Raw genomic sequence first — 19,118 nt, 5'->3', positions numbered from 1 at the left:
GAGTCATTACTAAATGAACAGAGACCTGTTGACAGTGATGTCCAGAGTGTGTAGCTGTGCCAGCACGTCACAGACCATCCTGGAGTAACAAATCCCGAACTCACTGCTGGTCTTTATACCTAGGCAGCCTGATTACTGAAGTGAGAAAAGTTCATTCCAGTTGAACGCGCCATTGTTGCAGATACAGCAGAGTACTGCTGACAGTTTTGGTCTTCCAAAGTGCAGGGACAATCCCCTGTGGAAGGATGCTGGTCTGTCCTTTTAAGGAGGAATTAACAATCAGAATCCGAATCAGGTTTATATTCTCTAAGATACTGTATGATTGTGAAATTTGTGTTTTTGTGGCAGCAGCACAGTGCAAAGGCAGAAAGAATGGCAAAAAATAAATAAAAATGGTTGGATAGATTTACATATAGATAGATAGACAGATAGACCGATAGATAAATAGATAGATCGATTCATTCATTCATTCGTAGATTGAGATAAATGGACAGATAGATAGATAGATAGTCGGACAGTTAGTTATAGAGATTGAAGCGTATCCAATTGACAAGCACTCAGCAGGTTGGAGACAGGGAGCATATTTTCCTTGCATCAAGTGTTTTGGATCAGGGATGCCAAACACACTCCGAATGATGTAAAATATCACGGACATATGGCCGATATGTTTTGCTTGTTGCAACAGTGCAACATGAAGACAGAAAGGTTGTAAATTAGAATAAATAAATATTTCGCTCGGGCACCAGCTGTAGGAAGAGGAAGTGGTGACATTTTAGTTCCAGTGAGCTTCACTAGAACTGAGGAGAGAGAGGAAAGCAGTGAGCTTGGGCATTGGAGAATGTCGATCAGCTTTGTAGCAACAAAATAAATGTCTCATTTCCGCTGAGATTGGATCATCTCATGCGGCAGGGAAATTATTTTATCTCAAATACGGAGATTCAGGGAAAAAAAACCTTGCTATGAAGCCCATATAAAAGGGTATCTCCGTCCCGCAGTTTCTTTCCCAATAGCCCACCTCTTCCAGCACCCATCCTTTTCCGCCTCTCTCCGCCCCTTCTCTCGCCCTTCTTCATTCCCTTCCCCACAGTGCTGTGTGCCCTTATTTTTCTAGTGTGGAGGAGATTAACTAAGACGTTCGACCCGATGGGAATTATATCCCGTGTATCAGATATTTCAATAGAGCACAATATCGATCCAAGATGCGGGTAAGCGGTTTGGCAGGATTGTGCAGAGACCAGTTTTTAACTATATATTTTGCTGGGGGGTCTGGAACCTGGAATACGCCGCAGAGTGTGTTAGGTGGAACGGTGCGTGGATGTTGAGACCATCGTAGTCCCTAGCATCGGGACCAACACACTGAAGTTGTGGCTTTGTAGCCTGGTATTAAGTACTAAAATGGTTTCAGTGTGTTAAAGGGTTGCTTGCTACACAACCAAGTGAACGGTCTTAATGCATTGGCAAATTCCGGGCAGTGACTGATTCTATTTCTCACAGTGTGATCATGCTGTCTCTATTTCTGCTGGTTGCCGCACTTGTCATCGAGGAGGGGTTGGGTGACAGGTAAGGTCTAAGCCAAGTTCCATTCCGTCCGCAACCCTACATCTGTCGGTCTGCCCGATTCCGTGCCCAGCTCCGCACCCTCCTCAGCCACGTCGCCGTCCCTGTCCCGGCTCTGTCCGTGTCCTGGTTGCCTCGCCTTCTTCCCCAATCCCACGTCCCTGCACCAGCTCCGCCTCTCCAAACCGCCCCGCGTAAATCCCTTTCTCTCTGCTACGTATCCCGGGACAAGAACGACAACAGGGTATAAGGATTGAACATTTGCGCCCAGTCACGTCAGTAACAGGAGACGCTTTGTAACATGCACTACCAGAGCTCCTAACCGAGCTCCTTTGATTAAAAAAAAAGAAAATAAAACAATCGCAGTCAAAAGCCGGAAAAGGAGAGTTACTCTCGCACGTCCGACGACCAACCAATTCAACACGTCATCGAGGGACTGCATACGCCTTTGCCACATGATCGCAATCGACCTGATATAGTCCCACCACTCCTCAGCCGCGTTTCCCTCGGCGCGACCTCGTGTTTTCAGTCCCAATCTCTCCCAGCCACATTCACTTTCTCAACTCAACACCTCTGTCCAGCTTCACTTGCTGTGTATACTCTTTGGCATTCCATACGTCCACACTCACTAATCCTCTGTCCTAGCCCACCTTCCGCGCATCTCTCCTGAGGACCCCTTCTGCCCCGTGCTGTCTACAGAGTCCCCTGTGGCATTCAAGCTCTGCCTACCTTACTGATAACCGCAGCATTTTCTATCGCTGCTGTACCCAGCGCCGCATCATACCTTTGCCCTGCTTTGCTCTCCAGCACAGCATACCTCACCAACCCAAACTCCTTCCCAACAACCCGCCTCCCACTTGTCCAGTGCACCCCTCTCTCAGTGTCGCTTCCTCTTACACTGGTGGTTTTTGGTCTGTGAGAGTCCGTTGGCTCACTTCTGATGATCCATTGCCCTGTGAACTGTGTGGGATGACTGATTCCTGTGCTGCAACTGAGCTGTTTAATTCTCTCAATGTGTTTCTGCTTCCAGTCGTTGTCTGGATTCGGATGTCCTGTGCACCACTGCGGATTATCAGGTAACGTGTTCGCGAACATCACTGTTCCCTCCCTCCTTCAGACCGAGCCACCGTCTCTCCTTCAGCCGGATCTGTTCATTTATCGGATAACCCATCTCATCTCCAGGCAGCCACCTAGTCGCCTATCATAGCTCAGCATCTTCATCTGTGTATCCAATTAGCAGCCAGCGTCTTGCATAAATCACACTCTTCAGGAACAGCCATGAGCATGCTCCTTCTCGTCACGTTGCATCAGGACCTGGGGTGAATCACATACGATCTTTCGTCACTGGTTCGGAACCCTGGAAATCCTTACCCTTCATACAGTGGTATCTGTAGCAACAGAAGGACAACAGACAATTAACCCCCACTTTGGCCTGGGAGGGAATGTGTGAAGGGTAAAGCAACAATTATAGGAAGGTTGCGCATTCTTTGGAGCGGGTATAGAAGCGCTCTACTAGATTACTCTACCTGGTTAGAGGGGAATGAAAGCATACGGACAGTGAGAAGGGAAGGGATATTAGTTCACTTAGCCATTTGATTACGAATTTAATAGACTAGACGCAATACGGTGATCCGAAGGACCCGTTCCTGTGCTCTGGTGTTCTATGTTCTATGTTCTATGCTACTACAGCACAGAAAAAAGGTCATTCGTCCCTTTTAGTGGTGTGGCTTTGCTAGTCAGGAAAATGTTACAGCAGTGCTCAGGCAGGACAGATTAGAGGGCTTGTCTACCGAGGCCATATGGGTGGAACTGAGAAACAGGAAAGGAATGACCACGTTGATGGGGTTGTATTCTAGACCACCCAATAGTCAGCGAGAGTTGGAGGAGCAAATCTGCAGAGAGATAGCAGACAACGGCAGGAAACATTAAGTTGTGATAGTAGAGGATTTAAATTTTACACATATTGCTTGGGACTCCAATACTGGTAAAGGTCTAGACGGGTTCGAGTTTGTAAAATGTGTTCAGGAATTTTGTTTTTCTAATCAATATATAGAGGCAACAACTAGAGAGAATACAATATTAGATTTCCTATTAGGAAACGAGTTAGGACAGGTGACGCAGGTGTGTGTAGGGGAATACTTTGGTTCCGGTGATCATAACACAATTAGTTTCAACTTGATCATGGATAAAGGTAGATCTGGTCCTCGCGTTGAGGTTCTAAACTGGAAAAAGGCAAAATTTGAAGAAATGGGAAAGGATCTAAAAGGCGTGGATTGGGACAGGTTGTTCTCTGCCAAGGATGTGATTGGTAAGTGGGAGGCCTTCAAAGGTGAAATTTTGAGAGTGCAGAGTTTGTGTGCTCCTGTCTGGATTAAAGGCAAAGTGAATAAGTGTAAGGAACCTTGGTTCTCAAAGGATATCGGAACTCTGATAAAGATGAAGATGGAGATGTATGACATGTACAGGAAACAAGGAGGAAGTAAGGTGCTTGAGGAGTATAAAAAGTGCAAAAATAAACTTAAGAAATCAGGAGAGCTAAAAGAAGACATGAGATTGCCTTGGCAGTCAAAGTGAAGGATAATCCGAAGAGCTTTTACAGGTATACTAAGAGTAAAAGGATAGTAAGGGATAAAATTGGTCCTCTTGAAGATCAGAGTGGTCGGCTATGTATGGAACCAAAAGAAATGGGGGAGATCTTAAGTCGGTTTTTGCGTCTGTATTTACTACGAACACTGGCATGAAGTCTATGGAATTGAGAGAATCAAGTAGTGAGATCATGGAATCTATTCAGATTGAAGAGGGGGAGATGCTTGATATCTTGAGTCAAATCAGAGTAGATAAATCCCCAGGACCTGACAGAGTATTCCCTCGGACCTTGAAGGAGACTAGTGTTGAAATTACAGGGGCCCTGGCAGATATATTTAAAATATTGGTATCTACCAGTGAGGTGCCGAAGGATTTGAGGATAGTTCATGTGGTTCCTCTGTTTAAAAAATGCTGTAAAGATAATCCGGGAAATTATAGGCCGGTAGTAGGTAAATTATTGGAAGGAGTACTAAGAGAAAGGATCTACAGGTATTTGGGTAGACAGGGACTTATCAGGGAGCGTCAACGTGGCTTTGTGCGTGGTAGGTCATGTTTAACAAATCTGTTGGAATTTTTCGAGGAGGTTACCAGGAAAGTGTATGTTGTCTACATGACCTTTGACGAGGTCCCGCATGGGAGGTTAGTTAGGAAGATACATTCGCTAGGTATACATGGAAATGTAGTAAATTGGATTAGACATTGACTCAATGGAAGAAGTCAGAGAGTGGTAGTGGAGGATTGCTTCTCTGAGTGGAGGCCTGTGACTAGTAGTGTGACTCAGGGATCAGTGCTGGGTCTATTGTTATTTATTATCTATATCAATGACCTGGATGATAATGGGGTAAATTGGGTCAGCAAATTCGCTGATGATACAAAGATTGGTGGTGTAGTGCACAGTGAGGAAGGTTTTCAAAACGTCCAGAGGGATTTAGGACAGCTGGAAAAATGGGCTGAAAAAATGGCAGATGGAGTTTAATACAGACAAGTGTGAGGTATTGCGCTTTGGAAGGACAAACCAATGTAGAACATACAAGGTAAGTGTTAGGGCAATGAGGAGTGCAGTAGAACAGAGGGATCTGGGAACACAGATACAAAATTCCCTAAAAGTGGCGTCATGGGTAGATAGGGTCGTAAAGAGAGCTTTTGGTACATTGGCCTTTATAAATCAAAGTATTGAGTATCAGAGTTGGAATGTTATAGTGAAGTTGCACAAGGCATTGGTGAGGCCGAATTTTGAGTATTGTGTGCACTTTTGGTTACCAAATTACAGGAAGGATATAAATAAGATTGAAAGAGTGCAGTGAAGGTTTACAAGGACGTTGCCAGGACTTGAGAAACAGAGTTACAGAGAAAGGTTGAATAGATAGAGGTATATAAAATTATGATGGGTATAGATAGAGTGAAGGCAAGCAGGTTTTTTTTCCACTGAGGCTAGGGGAGAATAAAAAAAAAACACAGGACATGGGTTAAGGATGAAAGGGGAGAAGTTTAAAGAGAACATTAAGAGAGGCTTCTTCGCACAGAGAGTGGTGGGAGTGTGGAATGAGCTGCTAGATGAAGTGGTAAATGCGGACTCACTTTGAACATTTAAGAAAAACTTGGACAGGTGCATGGATGAGAGGTGCATGGAGGGATATGGTCCAGGTGCAGGTTAGTGGACCTAGGCAGAAAAAAATGGTTCGGCACAGCCAAGAAAGGCCAAAAGTCCTGTTTCTGTACTGTAATGTTTTATGGTTCTATGGTTCTAGTCTGTGCCGAAACTTCATTGCGCTGCTGCCATTGACCTGCATCCAATCCATAACCCTCCAGAGCTCTTCGATCCATGTATCTGTCCAAATTATTCTTCAAACTTAAGAGTGAGCCCGCATTTACCACGTCAGCTGGCAGCTCGTTCCACACTCCCACCACTCCCTGAGTGAAGACGTTCCCCCTAATGTTCTCTTAAAACCTTTCCCCTTTCACCCTAATGCCATGTCCTCTCGTATTTATCTCTCCTAATATAACTGGAAAGACCCTAATCGCATTTACTCTGTCTATACCCCTCATAATTTTGTAAACCTCTATTAAATCTCCCCTCATTCTTCTGCTCTCCAAGCAGTAAAGTCCTAACCTGTTCAATCTTTCCCTCTAACTCAACTCCTGAAGACCCGGCATATCCTAGTAAACCTGTTCTGCACTCTTTCAATCTTACTGATATCCTTCCTATTGTTAGGTGACCATAAATGCACAGAACACTCCAAACTTGGCCTCACCAATGTCTTATACAACCTCACCAAAACATCCTAACTCCTATATTCAATACTTTGACTTATGAATGACAGGATGCCAAAAGCCTTCTTTACTACCCTGTCAACCTGTGACGCCACTTTAAGGGAATCATGTACCTGAACTCCCAGATCGCTTTGTTCCTCCGCACTCCTCAGTGCCCTATCATTTACTGTGTATGTCCTACCTTGATTTGTGCTTCCAAAATGCAACACCTCACACTTGTCTGCATTAAATTCCATCTGCCATTTTCTGGCCCATTTTTGCTGTTGGTCCAGATCCCTCTGCAAGTTTGAAAGCCTTCCTCGCTGTCCACAACGCCTCGAATCTTAGAGTCACCAGCAATTTTGCTGATTCATTATAATCTAGATCACTGATATAGAAAACAAATAACAATGGTCTCAGCACAGATCCCTAAGGCACACCACTAGTTACAGGTCTCCAGTCTGCGAAGCGATCATCCACTTCCACTCTCTGTCTTCTCCCACACAGCCAATTTCGAATCCAAATTAAATATTGAAACATACAGTAAATCCGGCGTTTGCATCGGCGCCCAATATATTCTAATGTTGAGTGGCGGGCAGTTTGCAAGGATCGGCACACTTCTGCTGCCGCCTTCGGAGCTCCACAAATTTCTAAGCCTGACACGTACGTCCACGGAATGTACAAGGCCCACCGGAGCACCCGAACTAACCCACGCGATTACAGAGAGAACACCGATACTCTTTACAGCCGGGAGTGCAGTGATGGTCGTGTGCATAGAGCTATAGATCTCTACGCTAGTCGCTACATTACGCTACCGCCCTGCCGGAAGTCCCAGAAGAGACTGATGCAACACACACAAAATGGTGGTGGAACTCAGCAGGCCAGGCAGTATCTATCATAGATGCTGCCTGGCCTGCTGCGTTCCACCAGTATTTTGTGTGCGCTGCTTGAATTTCCAGCATATGCAGATTTTCTAGTGTTTGCGTTTTTAAAGGGACTGATGTCACAGGTGCGGAGTACCTGTTGTACCTGCTCAGAGTTACTTGTGGCACGTTGAGCCCTTCGCCTCGTCAGTGCCGTGTGGCTGTACTATTTACCTTGAGGTTATGGTGCCACTTCACTGTCTGCTAATCTTGCTTCCCACCCCTCTCCGAGCCCCACACCACAGTCCCAGACTTCCAACTCCGCACACTAACAATAGCATCGTATATCGACAGATCCGGCGTTACAAGGAATCGGTCTGGGTTGGAACACACGTGGATGCTAGCATCAGTCGCGTAGTTGACACTTTCATGCACATCCTAATCGACTATACAGTGCGGGGCAATTCCGCAGGTAGGTTGGGAGTGTGGGTGGGTTGGGATGTCAGGAAAGAAGTGGTGACTGTCACAACCCAGCTGTTTCGCAGCTGTCCGCTCTGCATCTTCACCATTGCAGGGCGACCCAGTCTATGTGGCAGCGAGCAGCTGCATACCGCTCCCCCTCGCGATGTGCCTGCACAGTCATGTGGAAGTCTTTATCAAGTAATCGATCAGTTGAAAACAGCGGCATTTTTTTTTCCAGAAGGTTAAGAGTGTTTGCAGTCCAAAGGCCTGAGCCATAATCCATGATGAATTCAGCTTTACTGGTAGCACCATATTCCAACAGAGTGTTTGTGAATGTGGAACGGTTATGGTAGATCAGCAAATCGGAGAGGATTGAAATCACAGCCGTGAATAAATTTCAGTTTAATAAAGAGAAAATTACAGTATCACCGAACATAAGAGTACAACGTGGCACAGACTCTCCGGGGCACGATGATGTCCTGACACTTTATCCAGCGTGAGATCAATTTAACCCTCTGTCCTGCGTAGCCTCCCTTTTAATTTCTCATCCGTGTGCCCATTTTGGAGTTTCTTCAATTCTCCGAAAGTATCTGTCTCATTCTACGCCCTTGGCCGCGCGTTCCACACACCCACCATTCTCCACGTACAGGAACCTGCATCATATTTCACATATATACCCCTCCAATAACCCTCCCATCTGCTCCCTAGTGCTAGTCCTTATTATGCTCGGCAAAAGTCCAAGTCGTTTTCGTCGTCGTTGTCGTCGTCTTCTTTTCTTCTTCTTCTCCTACTTCTTCTTCTTCTTCTTCCTCTTCCTTCTCTTACTTCTCTTCCTTCTCCTCCTCCTCCTTCTTCTTCTTCTCCTCCTCCTCTTCCTCTTCTTCTTCTTCTCCTCCTCTTCCTCTTCTTCTTCTTCTCCTCTTCCTCTTCTTCTTCTTCTTCTCCTCCTCTTCCTCTTCTTCTTCTTCCTCTTCCTTCTCCTCCTACTTCTCCTTCTTCTTCTTCTTCTCCTCCTCTTCCTCTTCTTCTTCCTCTTCTTCTTCTTCTTCCTCTTCTTTTTCTTCTTTTTCTTCTCCTTCTTCTTCCTCTTCCTTCTTCTTCTTCTCCTCCTTCTTCTTCTTTTTCTTCTCCTTCTTCTTCCTCTTCCTTCTTCTTCTTCTCCTTCTTCTTCTTCTTCTCTTCTTCCTCTTCTTCTTCTTCTTCTCCTCTTCCTCTTCCTTCTCCTCCTTCTCCTCCTCCTTCTTCTTCTTCTTCTTCTCCTCCTCCTCCTCTTCCTCTTCTTCTTCTCCTCCTCTTCCTCTTCTTCTTCTTCTTCCTCTTCCTTCTCTTCCTTCTCCTCCTTCTCCTCCTCCTCCTTCTTCTTCTTCTCCTCCTCCTGTTCTTCTTCTTCTTCTCCTCCTCCTGTTCTTCTTCTTCTTCTCCTCCTCTTCTTCTTCTTCTTCTTCCTCTTCCTTCTCCTTCTTCTCCTTCCTTCTCCTTCTTCCCCTTCCTCTTCCTTCTTCTCCTTCTTCTCTTCTTCTTCTTCTCCTTCTTCTCCTTCTCCTCTTCTTCTTCTTCTTCTCCTCCTCTTCCTCTTCTTCTTCTTCTGCTTCTTCCTAGTTGCCCAAACAGGTTCACAGGTCACTGACAGGAGCACGGAGAAACCTTTATCCTGGGTTTTTACAACTACCTTTCAGCCATGATTCAGTGATGGCCACAACATCATAACTGACAATTAGCAACTATGGAACAATATCATCTACCTTGTTTCTTGTACTCCGTGAACTGAGATATAGCACTTTGAGTGCCGTATTTGTTATCGCTTTTGATTGTGCATTCCTAATGCACTGATGTTCACCCTGCTGACTGCAATTTTGGCTTTTCATCTGCTGCTCTTCCTAAGAGTCTGACAGCACGCTTAAATAAAAAACATCCGTCCTACCGTGAGTCCATTCATCAAGGTCCCACACGCTGTCAAATTAGATTAAATCCTCCCGAACAGTTCCATCAAATGGGACAACGAGAATATTGCCCCTCCCTGCGACATGTGCAACTTTTCACTTTTCTACAGGTCATTAATTCCCCAGATGAAATCCCAAATGTAAAAAATAGCGAGCCCAATAGACTCCCAATTGGAACACAACTGGGTGCCTGCATTCAACAAGAAACGGCTTACTTTAGTCCCACTCTTTGCGTCCGACCAAGTAGCTACTGTTCTATCCATGCTAGAATGTTTCCTGTAATACCACAGGCTCGTAGTTTGTTCACCAGCCTCATAAGTGGCATCTTGTCAAAGGGCTTCAGAAAATCTATGTACACTGCATCATCGAATTCTCCTTTGACTACTCTGCTTATTATTTTTCAATTATTTATGCAAATTGGCATAGGAACAAAAAGATCTGATCGCAGTTCAAGGATTAGTGTGGGAGCAGTGGGTTTGAATTCATGGGAAATTGACACCAGTATTGGGGAAGAATGGAGATGTGCCTATGGGACGGGCTCCAGCTGAAACGTGATGTGACCTGGATACATAATTAGGGCTGTGGACATGGCTTTAAACTAAATTGCAAGAGGGTGTGTTCAACAATTTGGATAAGTATGCATAAAGTAATAAAAAGAAAAGTGTCGATAAAATAAGTAAATGCAAAAGATAAAAAAGGGAAAAGTATGGAGTATCGAACAGTCAAGCACAAAAGAGCAAATGATTAAAATATCAGTGTCAGGGCAATTCATTGGAATTCCCGCAGTATTCGAAATAAGGTCAATGAACTTGCGGCACAGAACCAAGGGGTACTATTTAGTGTCTGTCACAGAGACTTGGTTGCAAGGTGATGAGGATAGGGTATTAAATATCCAAGTATATAAGGTAATACGGATGGATAGACAGAAAAGTACGGGAGGTGGGATAGCGCTCCTATTCAAAGATGAGTTCAGGGCTATAGTGAGAGGCGATGCAAGATTTGAGGAGCAGAATATTGAATCCATCTGGGAAGTGATTAAGAAAGGGAAAACATCACTCGTGGCAGTTGTCTGTCGGTCACCGAATAATAACATTACAGTGGCAGAGCAATAAACAGAGAAATATCTGAGGCATGTAAGAACGGACAGCAGTTATCATGGGGGTATTTTACTTGCACGTAGATTGAGCAAATGATTGGGCGAGGCAGTCCTGAGGAAGATTTCACAGAGTGCAACCTTAATGGTTTTCTTGCACAATACCACACAATGAAAAAAAAAAGAACAGAAAGAGTGTTACTCTTACTAACTCATCTTTCAATTAGTCCTGACGAAGGGTCTCTGCCTGAAACGTCGATTGTATCTCTTTCAATAGATGCTGCCTGGCCCGCTGCGTTCACCAGAATTTTTTTTATGCTTTGCTTGAAATTCTAGCATCTGTAGATTTCCTCGTGTTTGCAATAGAAAAAATGTTGTTTTTTTTTGATAATTTTATAAATCGGAAAAGGTTAGCTAAAGTGAATGGATGTCCCCTGGATATTGGGAAGGGGGAATTGATGTCGGGTAATCAGGAAATACCCGAGGCTTGGAATGAACATTCTGTGCCTGTCTTCACCGTTGAGCACACATCTAATATACCAAAGAGAGCTGTTATGGATGAGATAGGAGGTAAGGACCTCGATATAACCGATAGCAAGAAAGAGGTGGTGCTGAACAAACTTGATCAGGGTCCCTCGGAACTGAAAAAAATAGTAGAAGTTATAGTAGATGCTTACCAAAATGTACTGGACTCTGAGCAGCTCCCCGTAAAACGGAAGACGGCAAATGTCACGTCACCATTAAAAAAAAAGGATATAGGCAAAAGACATGTAACTATAGGCCAGTTAGATTAACATCCGTAGCTGTGAAAATGTTTGAAGCCATCATTAGCAAAGAAATAGCGAAACATCTGGAAACAGATGGATCCATCAGGCAGACACGGCATGGATTCAGGGAAGGTAGGCTTCGCTTGAGAAACTTACTGGAGTTATTTCATAATTTAACGAGCCCAGTGGATAGAGGGGGACAGATGGACGTTATTTACTAGGAGTTCCGGAAGGCGTTTAATAAGGTAAAACATGAAAGACATACATGGGATAAGGATGCATAGAGTTGGGGTGCTGTATTAGCATGGGTAGAGGATTGATTAACTCAGAGGAAAAGAGAGAGTCGGTATACGTAGATATTACTCTGTTTGGCAATCAGTTGTTTGCATTTTGCCGCAGGGGTCGGTGCTGGGTCTGCAACTGTTCAGGATGTACATTAGCGATCTGGAAGAGGGGAACGAGTGCAGTGTGTCTACGTATGTTGATAATACTACACTGAGAGGAAAATACAATTGTGCAGAAGATACGGAGAGTCTGCAGAGAGATATAGATAGCTTATGTGAGTCGGCAAGGGTCTGGCTGGCGGACTACAATTTTGCTAAATGCGAGGTCATCCAATTTGCAAGGGAAAATGGAAGAGCAGATTATTATTTAAATGTAAAAAAAATGCAGCAAGCTGCTGTGCAGAGGGACTTAGGAGTGATCGGGCATGAATCAGAGAAGGTTGGAGTGCAGGTGAAACAGGCTATCAAGAAGGCAAAAGGAATGCTGGTCTTCATTGCAAGAGGGATTCAATTTAAGAGCGAGGAGGCCATTCTGCAACTGTACAGGGTATGATCAGCTTCACCTGGAGTACTGTGTGCAGGTTTAGCCTCCTTATTTGAGGAGGAATATACTGGAGTTGAGCGCCCTGCAGAGGAGATTCCACAGATTGAATCCAGAGATGAGAGGGGTGAGACGATGAGGCGAGATTGAGTTGCCTGGGACTCTACTAGCTGGAATTATGAAAGCGGCTAAATTAATCCTCTATAAGATAAACAACAGGAATTCTGCAGATGCTGGAAATTCAAGCAACACACATAAAAGTTGCTGGTGAACGCAGCAACTTTTATGTGTGTTGCTCTATAAGATAAAGGCGGGATGGTTGTTTGCACTGATAAGCGAGAGTACAACGAAGGGATATAGCCTCAAATTCGTCGGAATAATTTAGAACAGGATGAAGAGGAAATGTTTTTTCCCAGAAAGTGGAGAATCTGTGGAATTCTCAGCACAATGGAGGCGCGGAGTCTACCTCAGTAAATATTCTTTAAAACAAGTTTGGATAGATTTTTATATAGTAGGGGAATTAATTGTTATTGCAGAAAGACAGGTAGGTGGAGATGAGTCCATGAACTCATTGAATGGCGGAGCAGGCTCGACCATCAGAAGCCGACACCTGCTGCTATTTCTTATCTCTTTATGTTCAAAGAATCCAACAGATTTTTAGGCAAGATTTTCCATTGAGAAAACTATTTTCTGACTAAGGCGTTTTTTTTTTCATGTGCCTTAAAGTACCCAGAGACCTTATCCTTATTAATCGACTCCAACGTCTTGTCAAGCCCTGAGGTAAAAGTAATCACCTACAGATTCCTTTCTTAAGCCTCTCTCTCCCTTTTTGAAGAGTGGTTACGATTTGCCATTTTACAGTCTTCCGCAACCATTGCAAACTTTACTTATTCTAGTACTATATCATTACTAATTCCTCCACAATCTCTTCAGCCACCTTTTTCAGAACCCTAAAGTATGCACCATCTGGTCTAGACGATTTATCTACCTTCAGCATTTTCAGCTTCACCAAACCCTATTCTCTGTCAATGGCAACTTCACGCACCTCATGACGCCTGAGAAATGGAGCATCTAGCAAAGTGCTACTGTCTTCCACAGTGACAGTAGAGACTTTGTACATCTCCCATCAGCTATTTTTCACCATTGCAGTTCCTGAGTTCTATCCACAATGATTCAACACCTTCCGACCATATGTTACTCCTTTCAATTCTACTTGCATATATTCGCTGCCCCCTCTGCGTTTCTGTCTCTCCTCTGGATACAATCTGTAACTTGGACATTTAGTTCACAGTTGTCAACTTCTTCCAATCATGATTCATTATGTCCATAACATAAGACCAGAGGACCATAAAGCATCGGAGCAGAATTAGGCTATGTGGCCCATCGAATCTGCTCGGCTATTCAAGAATGGGTGATCCTTTCATTTGTCTCCTCCTCTACACCAGTTCCCGGCCTTCTCCCCATAACCTTTGACGTCATGTCCAGTCAAGAACTTATTAATCTCTTCCTTAAATACACCCCGTCAGCTGAGCTCCACAGTCTGCTGGTAACAAATTTCGCAGATCCGCCACCCTATAGTTAAAGAAATCTCTCCGACTCTCTGCTTTGAAAGCGCTCCCATCTAATGAGGTTGTGCCCTGTAATTCTAGACTCTCCCAACATGGGAAATATCTTTACAACGTCATTAGGACCAATCATCGTAAGTCTTACACAGTGAGCAGTACCACACTGAGGAACAAAGTCATCTGGCAACACGGTTCTTAATTTATTGAAGCTGGTGTCACAAGTTGATAGGGTGGAGTGCCTGAACTGTGCTACCGCTTTCTATTGAAATTCCTGTTTGAGATTCTAGTGAAAGGAATACATATTTACAACTTTCTTTATCACCCCCCAGGATATCTGATGCATGGCAATGGACTATTTCTCCTTTCACTCACCAGAGATGGAAATATTACAATGTACTTGATGCTTCCCGAAGAACATTGGGAAAATCCTCCAACACCAACGAACCCACAAGTGAGGACCATCTGCTAGCTGATCAGACGTTATATTGTGTCCGGCCCGCAGGCCGAGGGCGGAATGTGGTCGGGAACTAGATGAGGATGCTTTCACTGTAGGATGATGGTTAATTGATTGCATGTGTTTCCGCTACTGAAGTTAGGGACAAGATTGCGGTTCGAGGAAAGCTAGCGGCGGCCCAAGTGTGGGATAATCAATGTTTTCCAGTCCGGTGAGGAATTCTGCACCACATAACGCTTTTGCTATTCATTATTAAGGGAAAGGATTTTGGTTCAAAGAAAGGCAAACGATAAAGGACGCCGAATTCAGCACCGTTACCTTATGGGGAAATTACACCTGACAAATCAGTTGGAATTCTTTAAACATGCAGGTTTAACAAAGGCGAGTCAGTGGCCAGACTAGGGTCAGTGGCTGTAGTGAACCAGAATGGTGGGGGCGTTGGGGGGTTCGGTCTCATCTGGAATATCCCGGGATGCCGAAGAGGCGAAAAGGAAACGTGTCGCCGTTCAGTAGAGTGGGATGTATGTGAAAGAAACCGGAGGGGATCTCTGATATAACCTTACATCTGATTGAATGGCAGTGCAGCGTCGATAGACGGGTGTGTATCGGAATTTTTCTGTTGCAATTTCTACGATGTTTTTATCTTGCAGGCATTTATAACTCGTTTACCGACAATGGACGTTTTTGTCAAGAAGATTCGTCGGGATTTCCTGAATCGGGCAAATTACTTCAATCGTACGCTCACTGAGCAGAAAGCCAATTTCAACAACTCCTTCTTCTTCGTAGCTTTCTGCAACAGGTAGGTCACACACCGAAGCGTATAGTTGAGTATGTTGTGCAGCTAATGCATAACGGGGCACAGAACATTCTCTCCTCGCCGTTTGGCAGAAGGGAGGGTGAGCTTCTCAAATTTTCCTGGCAGAGTTCTGAACAATTGTGCTGACTTCAATTTTTGTGATTCGGTAATTCAAAGTACTTCCAAATGTCATCCTCAATAAACTCTTGTCAGCGACTAAGATAGGCGAAATGACATCTAATCTGTCGTCGATAACCAGAAGATATGGGAGCTTTTGTGTCATTCAGCGCTTCGGTTCTGTCCACCGATAATGACTGATCTATTATCTTTCTATCCTATTCCACTACCTTCTTCCTGTAAACTTTGATATCTTTGCTGAACAAGAGCCTATCAACCTTGACTTTATACTCGGCCTTTTCTCCTTGGAGCGACGGAGGATGAGAGGTGACCTGATAGAAGTGTGTAAGATGATGAGAGGCATTGATCGTGTGGATAGTCAGAGGCTTTTTCCCAGAGCTGAAATGGCTGCCACAAGAGGGGACAGGTTTATGGTGCTTGGGAGTAGGTACAGAGGAGACTTCAGGGGATATGTTTTTTTTACGCAGAGCGCAGTGAGTGCATGAAATGGGTTGGCGGCAACAGTGGTGGAGGTGGATACGAATCGGATGTTTTAAGAGACTTTTGGATAGGTACATGGAGCTTAGAAAAATAGAGGGCTACTGTTAACCCTGGTAACTTCTAAGGTAGGGACACGTTCTCCACAACTTTGTGGGCCGAAGGGCCTGTATTGCACTATAGGTTTTCTATGTTTCTATGTTAAATGTCCACGAGTACATGTACTCCATGTCCACCTATGGCAATGAATTCCTTGGATTTAACACCCTCTGGTTGAAGAAATGCTTCATCATATCTCGTCTAATTGGACACTCCTCTATTCTTAGGTTTTGCAATCTGGTCCACAATATCTCGGCCATTTAATACTCCGTGAGATCCCAGCTCATATTTCTAACCTCCTGTGAGTACAGGACTTGACCATCCAACACTTCTCTGAAGATATCACTTGCATTCCGACAGCATTCTAATGATCCTCCTCCTCACCCTCACCAGCTTCAGCTCACCCTGTTCTCTATATGGGGTCCACCCCTCAAAGCAATACGCTTAATGTGGTATGGCCAATGATTTATAAATCTTCAGCATTGCATCCTTGCTTTTACTTTCTAATCCTCTCTACATGAATGCTAACCCAGTATTTTCCATCCTTACTATCAACCGAATCTGCATGCTAACCTTTAGAGAATCCTACACGATAACACCAACATCTCTTTGCACATCTTATGAATGGATTTTGGCACCGTTAAGGAAGTGATTTGCGCCTTTAGTAATTCTACCAAAGTGCATCACCATCAATTTCCTGACACTAAATTCCATCTGACAAATCCTTGCCCAATTTCCCAATCTGTTTTCATACTTGTGAATTCTTCTGGCTTCCTCAAACGAGGCTCCCCCTCCACTAATGTTGGTATCATATGCAAATGTGGAAGCAAAGCCAGCTATTCACTCATCCAAGTCATTTACATATTACGTGTAACGACGCGATCCCAACACCACTTCCTGAGGAGCAGCACTATTAACCGCCAGCTAACCAGATAAGTCCCAGTTACTTTCTTTGTCTGCGGTCTCACGTAGGAGACAATATTCACCTTCAAGGATGGACCTTCTGATATTTCATTCTCCCGACCTACCTCCAGTCCAGTCAGCCTCGGAATCTACATTCAGGCCTTTCAGATTCCCGATCTAACTTAAGTCCATTCAGCTTCCAACCTATGTTCGGCTTCCATATCAAACTTCAAACCCTTTCACCTCCCAATCTATCTTCAGTCATTTTGACCTCTCAATTTAACTTCAAACATTTCAGCTTCCCGATCTACCTTGAGGCCTGTCACAGATCAATCTACATATGCAGACTTTTCTGTCTCTCCATTTAACTTCAGATCTCTAAACTTCCGGATCGAACTTCGGACGTTTCAGGTTCTCTGAAGACCATAAGACGTACTAGCAGAACCGGGTTAATTGGCCCATCGAGTCTTCTTCACTATATCATCATGGAAAATCTTATATTCCTCACAGCCCCAATCTTCTGCCTTCTCCCCAGATTACTTCAGACCTTGATCAAAGAAGAAAGAATCCTTTGCAATCGATTCCGGCATCTTCCCATTCAATGAGGTCAGCTTAACTGGCATATAATTTCCTTTCTTCCTCTTGAGGAGTGGAGTGACATTTCCAATTCTGCAGTGCTCTGGACCCATTTGAGAATCTATTGTTTCTTGAAAGGTCACTGATAATGCGACAAACAATCTCTTTAGTGATGTCTTTCAGAACCTTGGCGTCAGATCCTGGTGCCTTGTCTACGCTCAGACCTTCTAAGTTTCCCAAGAGCTTTCCCTCTGTTAATGGTAACTTCATACACTTCATGACTGCTGACATTTGGAACATCCAACGAAGACGGGTGAAAAATACAGTTTTCCCGCTATTTCCTTATCCCCAATAACTACCTCTGAGGCATCGTTATACAGCGGTCCAATATCCACTGTTGACTGTATTTTACACTTTATGTATCTGAAGAAACTTTTGCGATTCTCTTTAAGATGATTGGCTAGTACACTTTTGTATTCCATCTTTACAGTCTTAATGTGGTTATTAGATTTTTTTTGTTCTGTTGGTATAAGAAAGCTTCCCATTTGTCGAATTTCCCACTAATACTCTGTTTGGCTATTATGTTGGTTTTGCTTTCTCTTGGTAGTAACGGTTGTGTCATGTTGCTTTTAGACTACATCCTACTCTTGGGAATGCATATATCCTGTGCCGTCGGAACTACTTCCAGAAATTCCAGTCTTTCCTGCTCTGTCGTCCTCACTGTCAATGTTCTTTTCCAATCAATTCATGCCAACTCCCCTCTCTTGCCTCTGTACTTCTCTATACTCCTCTGTGTCGTGATACATCTGACTTTACCTTCTCTGTTTCAGATTTCAGGGAAAATACGATCATATTATGATCAATTGTTCCATAGGATTCCTTCACCTTAATCTCTCTAATTTAGTCCTATTCATTGCACAACTTACAATCCAAAATAGCTGATCCCCTAGTCGGCTCAACCAGGAGCTGCTCTAATAATTCAAATTCTAAACATTCCACAAAATTCTCCTCTCGAACTCCAGCACCAACCGGATATTCCCAATCTACCTGCATTAAAAAAAAAACTCATTGAATATGCGCTTTTGGCATGATTTTTTTCTCTCTCGTTGTAATTTGTAGATTACATCCTTACGACAGCTTGGGGCTCTGTATACAACTCCAATGAAGTCTTTTCACCTTTGCTGTTCCTTTGCTCTATCCATAATGAGTAAACAGTTTCCGAACCTGTATCATATCTTTCTAATGATCTGATTTCCCCTGTTTACCAACACAGCATTGACAACCGCTCTGTCTTCCTGCCTATCTTTCGATATAATGTGTATCCTTTGGACATTATGTTCCCAGCTGCAATCTTTCTCCAGCCGCGATTCAGTGATGCCTGCAACATCATACTCGACAATCTGTAACCGTACTTCAAATTCATCTACCTTGTTGAGTAACACCTCAGTACTGTAGACACGCTTTTCAATTTTACATTGAGCTGATCCTGTTGACTGCATTTTTGCCCTATTATCATAATTTCCTTGCTAACAGTCTCACTACACACTGCTTCTGTTTGTAAACCAACTACTTCATGTTTGGCACTGTCACTTCGATTCACATCACCCTGCTAAACTAATTTAAACATATCCGTATTAACTTTTTTACCCTGCCCGTAAGGACTTTCGAATTCCTAAGGCTGAGGTGCAACCGTCCCTATTGTACGGGTCACGCCTTCCCCAGAAGAGATCCCAATGATCAATAACTTTAACCCCTGCCCGCTGCATC

At 43.9% G+C, this 19,118-nt stretch overlaps 1 protein-coding gene across 1 annotated transcript; it reads left to right on the top strand.

The window, feature by feature from the left end:
* The first annotated feature begins 232 nt into the window (after positions 1 to 232).
* On the top strand, positions 233 to 18,757 carry LOC140207932 (uncharacterized). Its single transcript, XM_072276470.1, has 7 exons — positions 233 to 295; positions 1,495 to 1,560; positions 2,588 to 2,633; positions 7,611 to 7,728; positions 14,238 to 14,359; positions 15,013 to 15,161; positions 18,625 to 18,757. Exons 1-7 carry the CDS (start codon positions 246 to 248, stop codon positions 18,755 to 18,757), a joined length of 684 nt encoding a protein of 227 aa, XP_072132571.1. The 5' UTR covers positions 233 to 245.
* The last annotated feature ends 361 nt before the right edge of the window (positions 18,758 to 19,118 follow it).

This window comes from Mobula birostris, chromosome 13 (assembly GCF_030028105.1).
Source record: "Mobula birostris isolate sMobBir1 chromosome 13, sMobBir1.hap1, whole genome shotgun sequence".
In the NCBI taxonomy this organism is placed as follows: domain Eukaryota; kingdom Metazoa; phylum Chordata; class Chondrichthyes; order Myliobatiformes; family Myliobatidae; genus Mobula; species Mobula birostris.
This window is presented reverse-complemented; position numbering and strand designations above follow the sequence as displayed.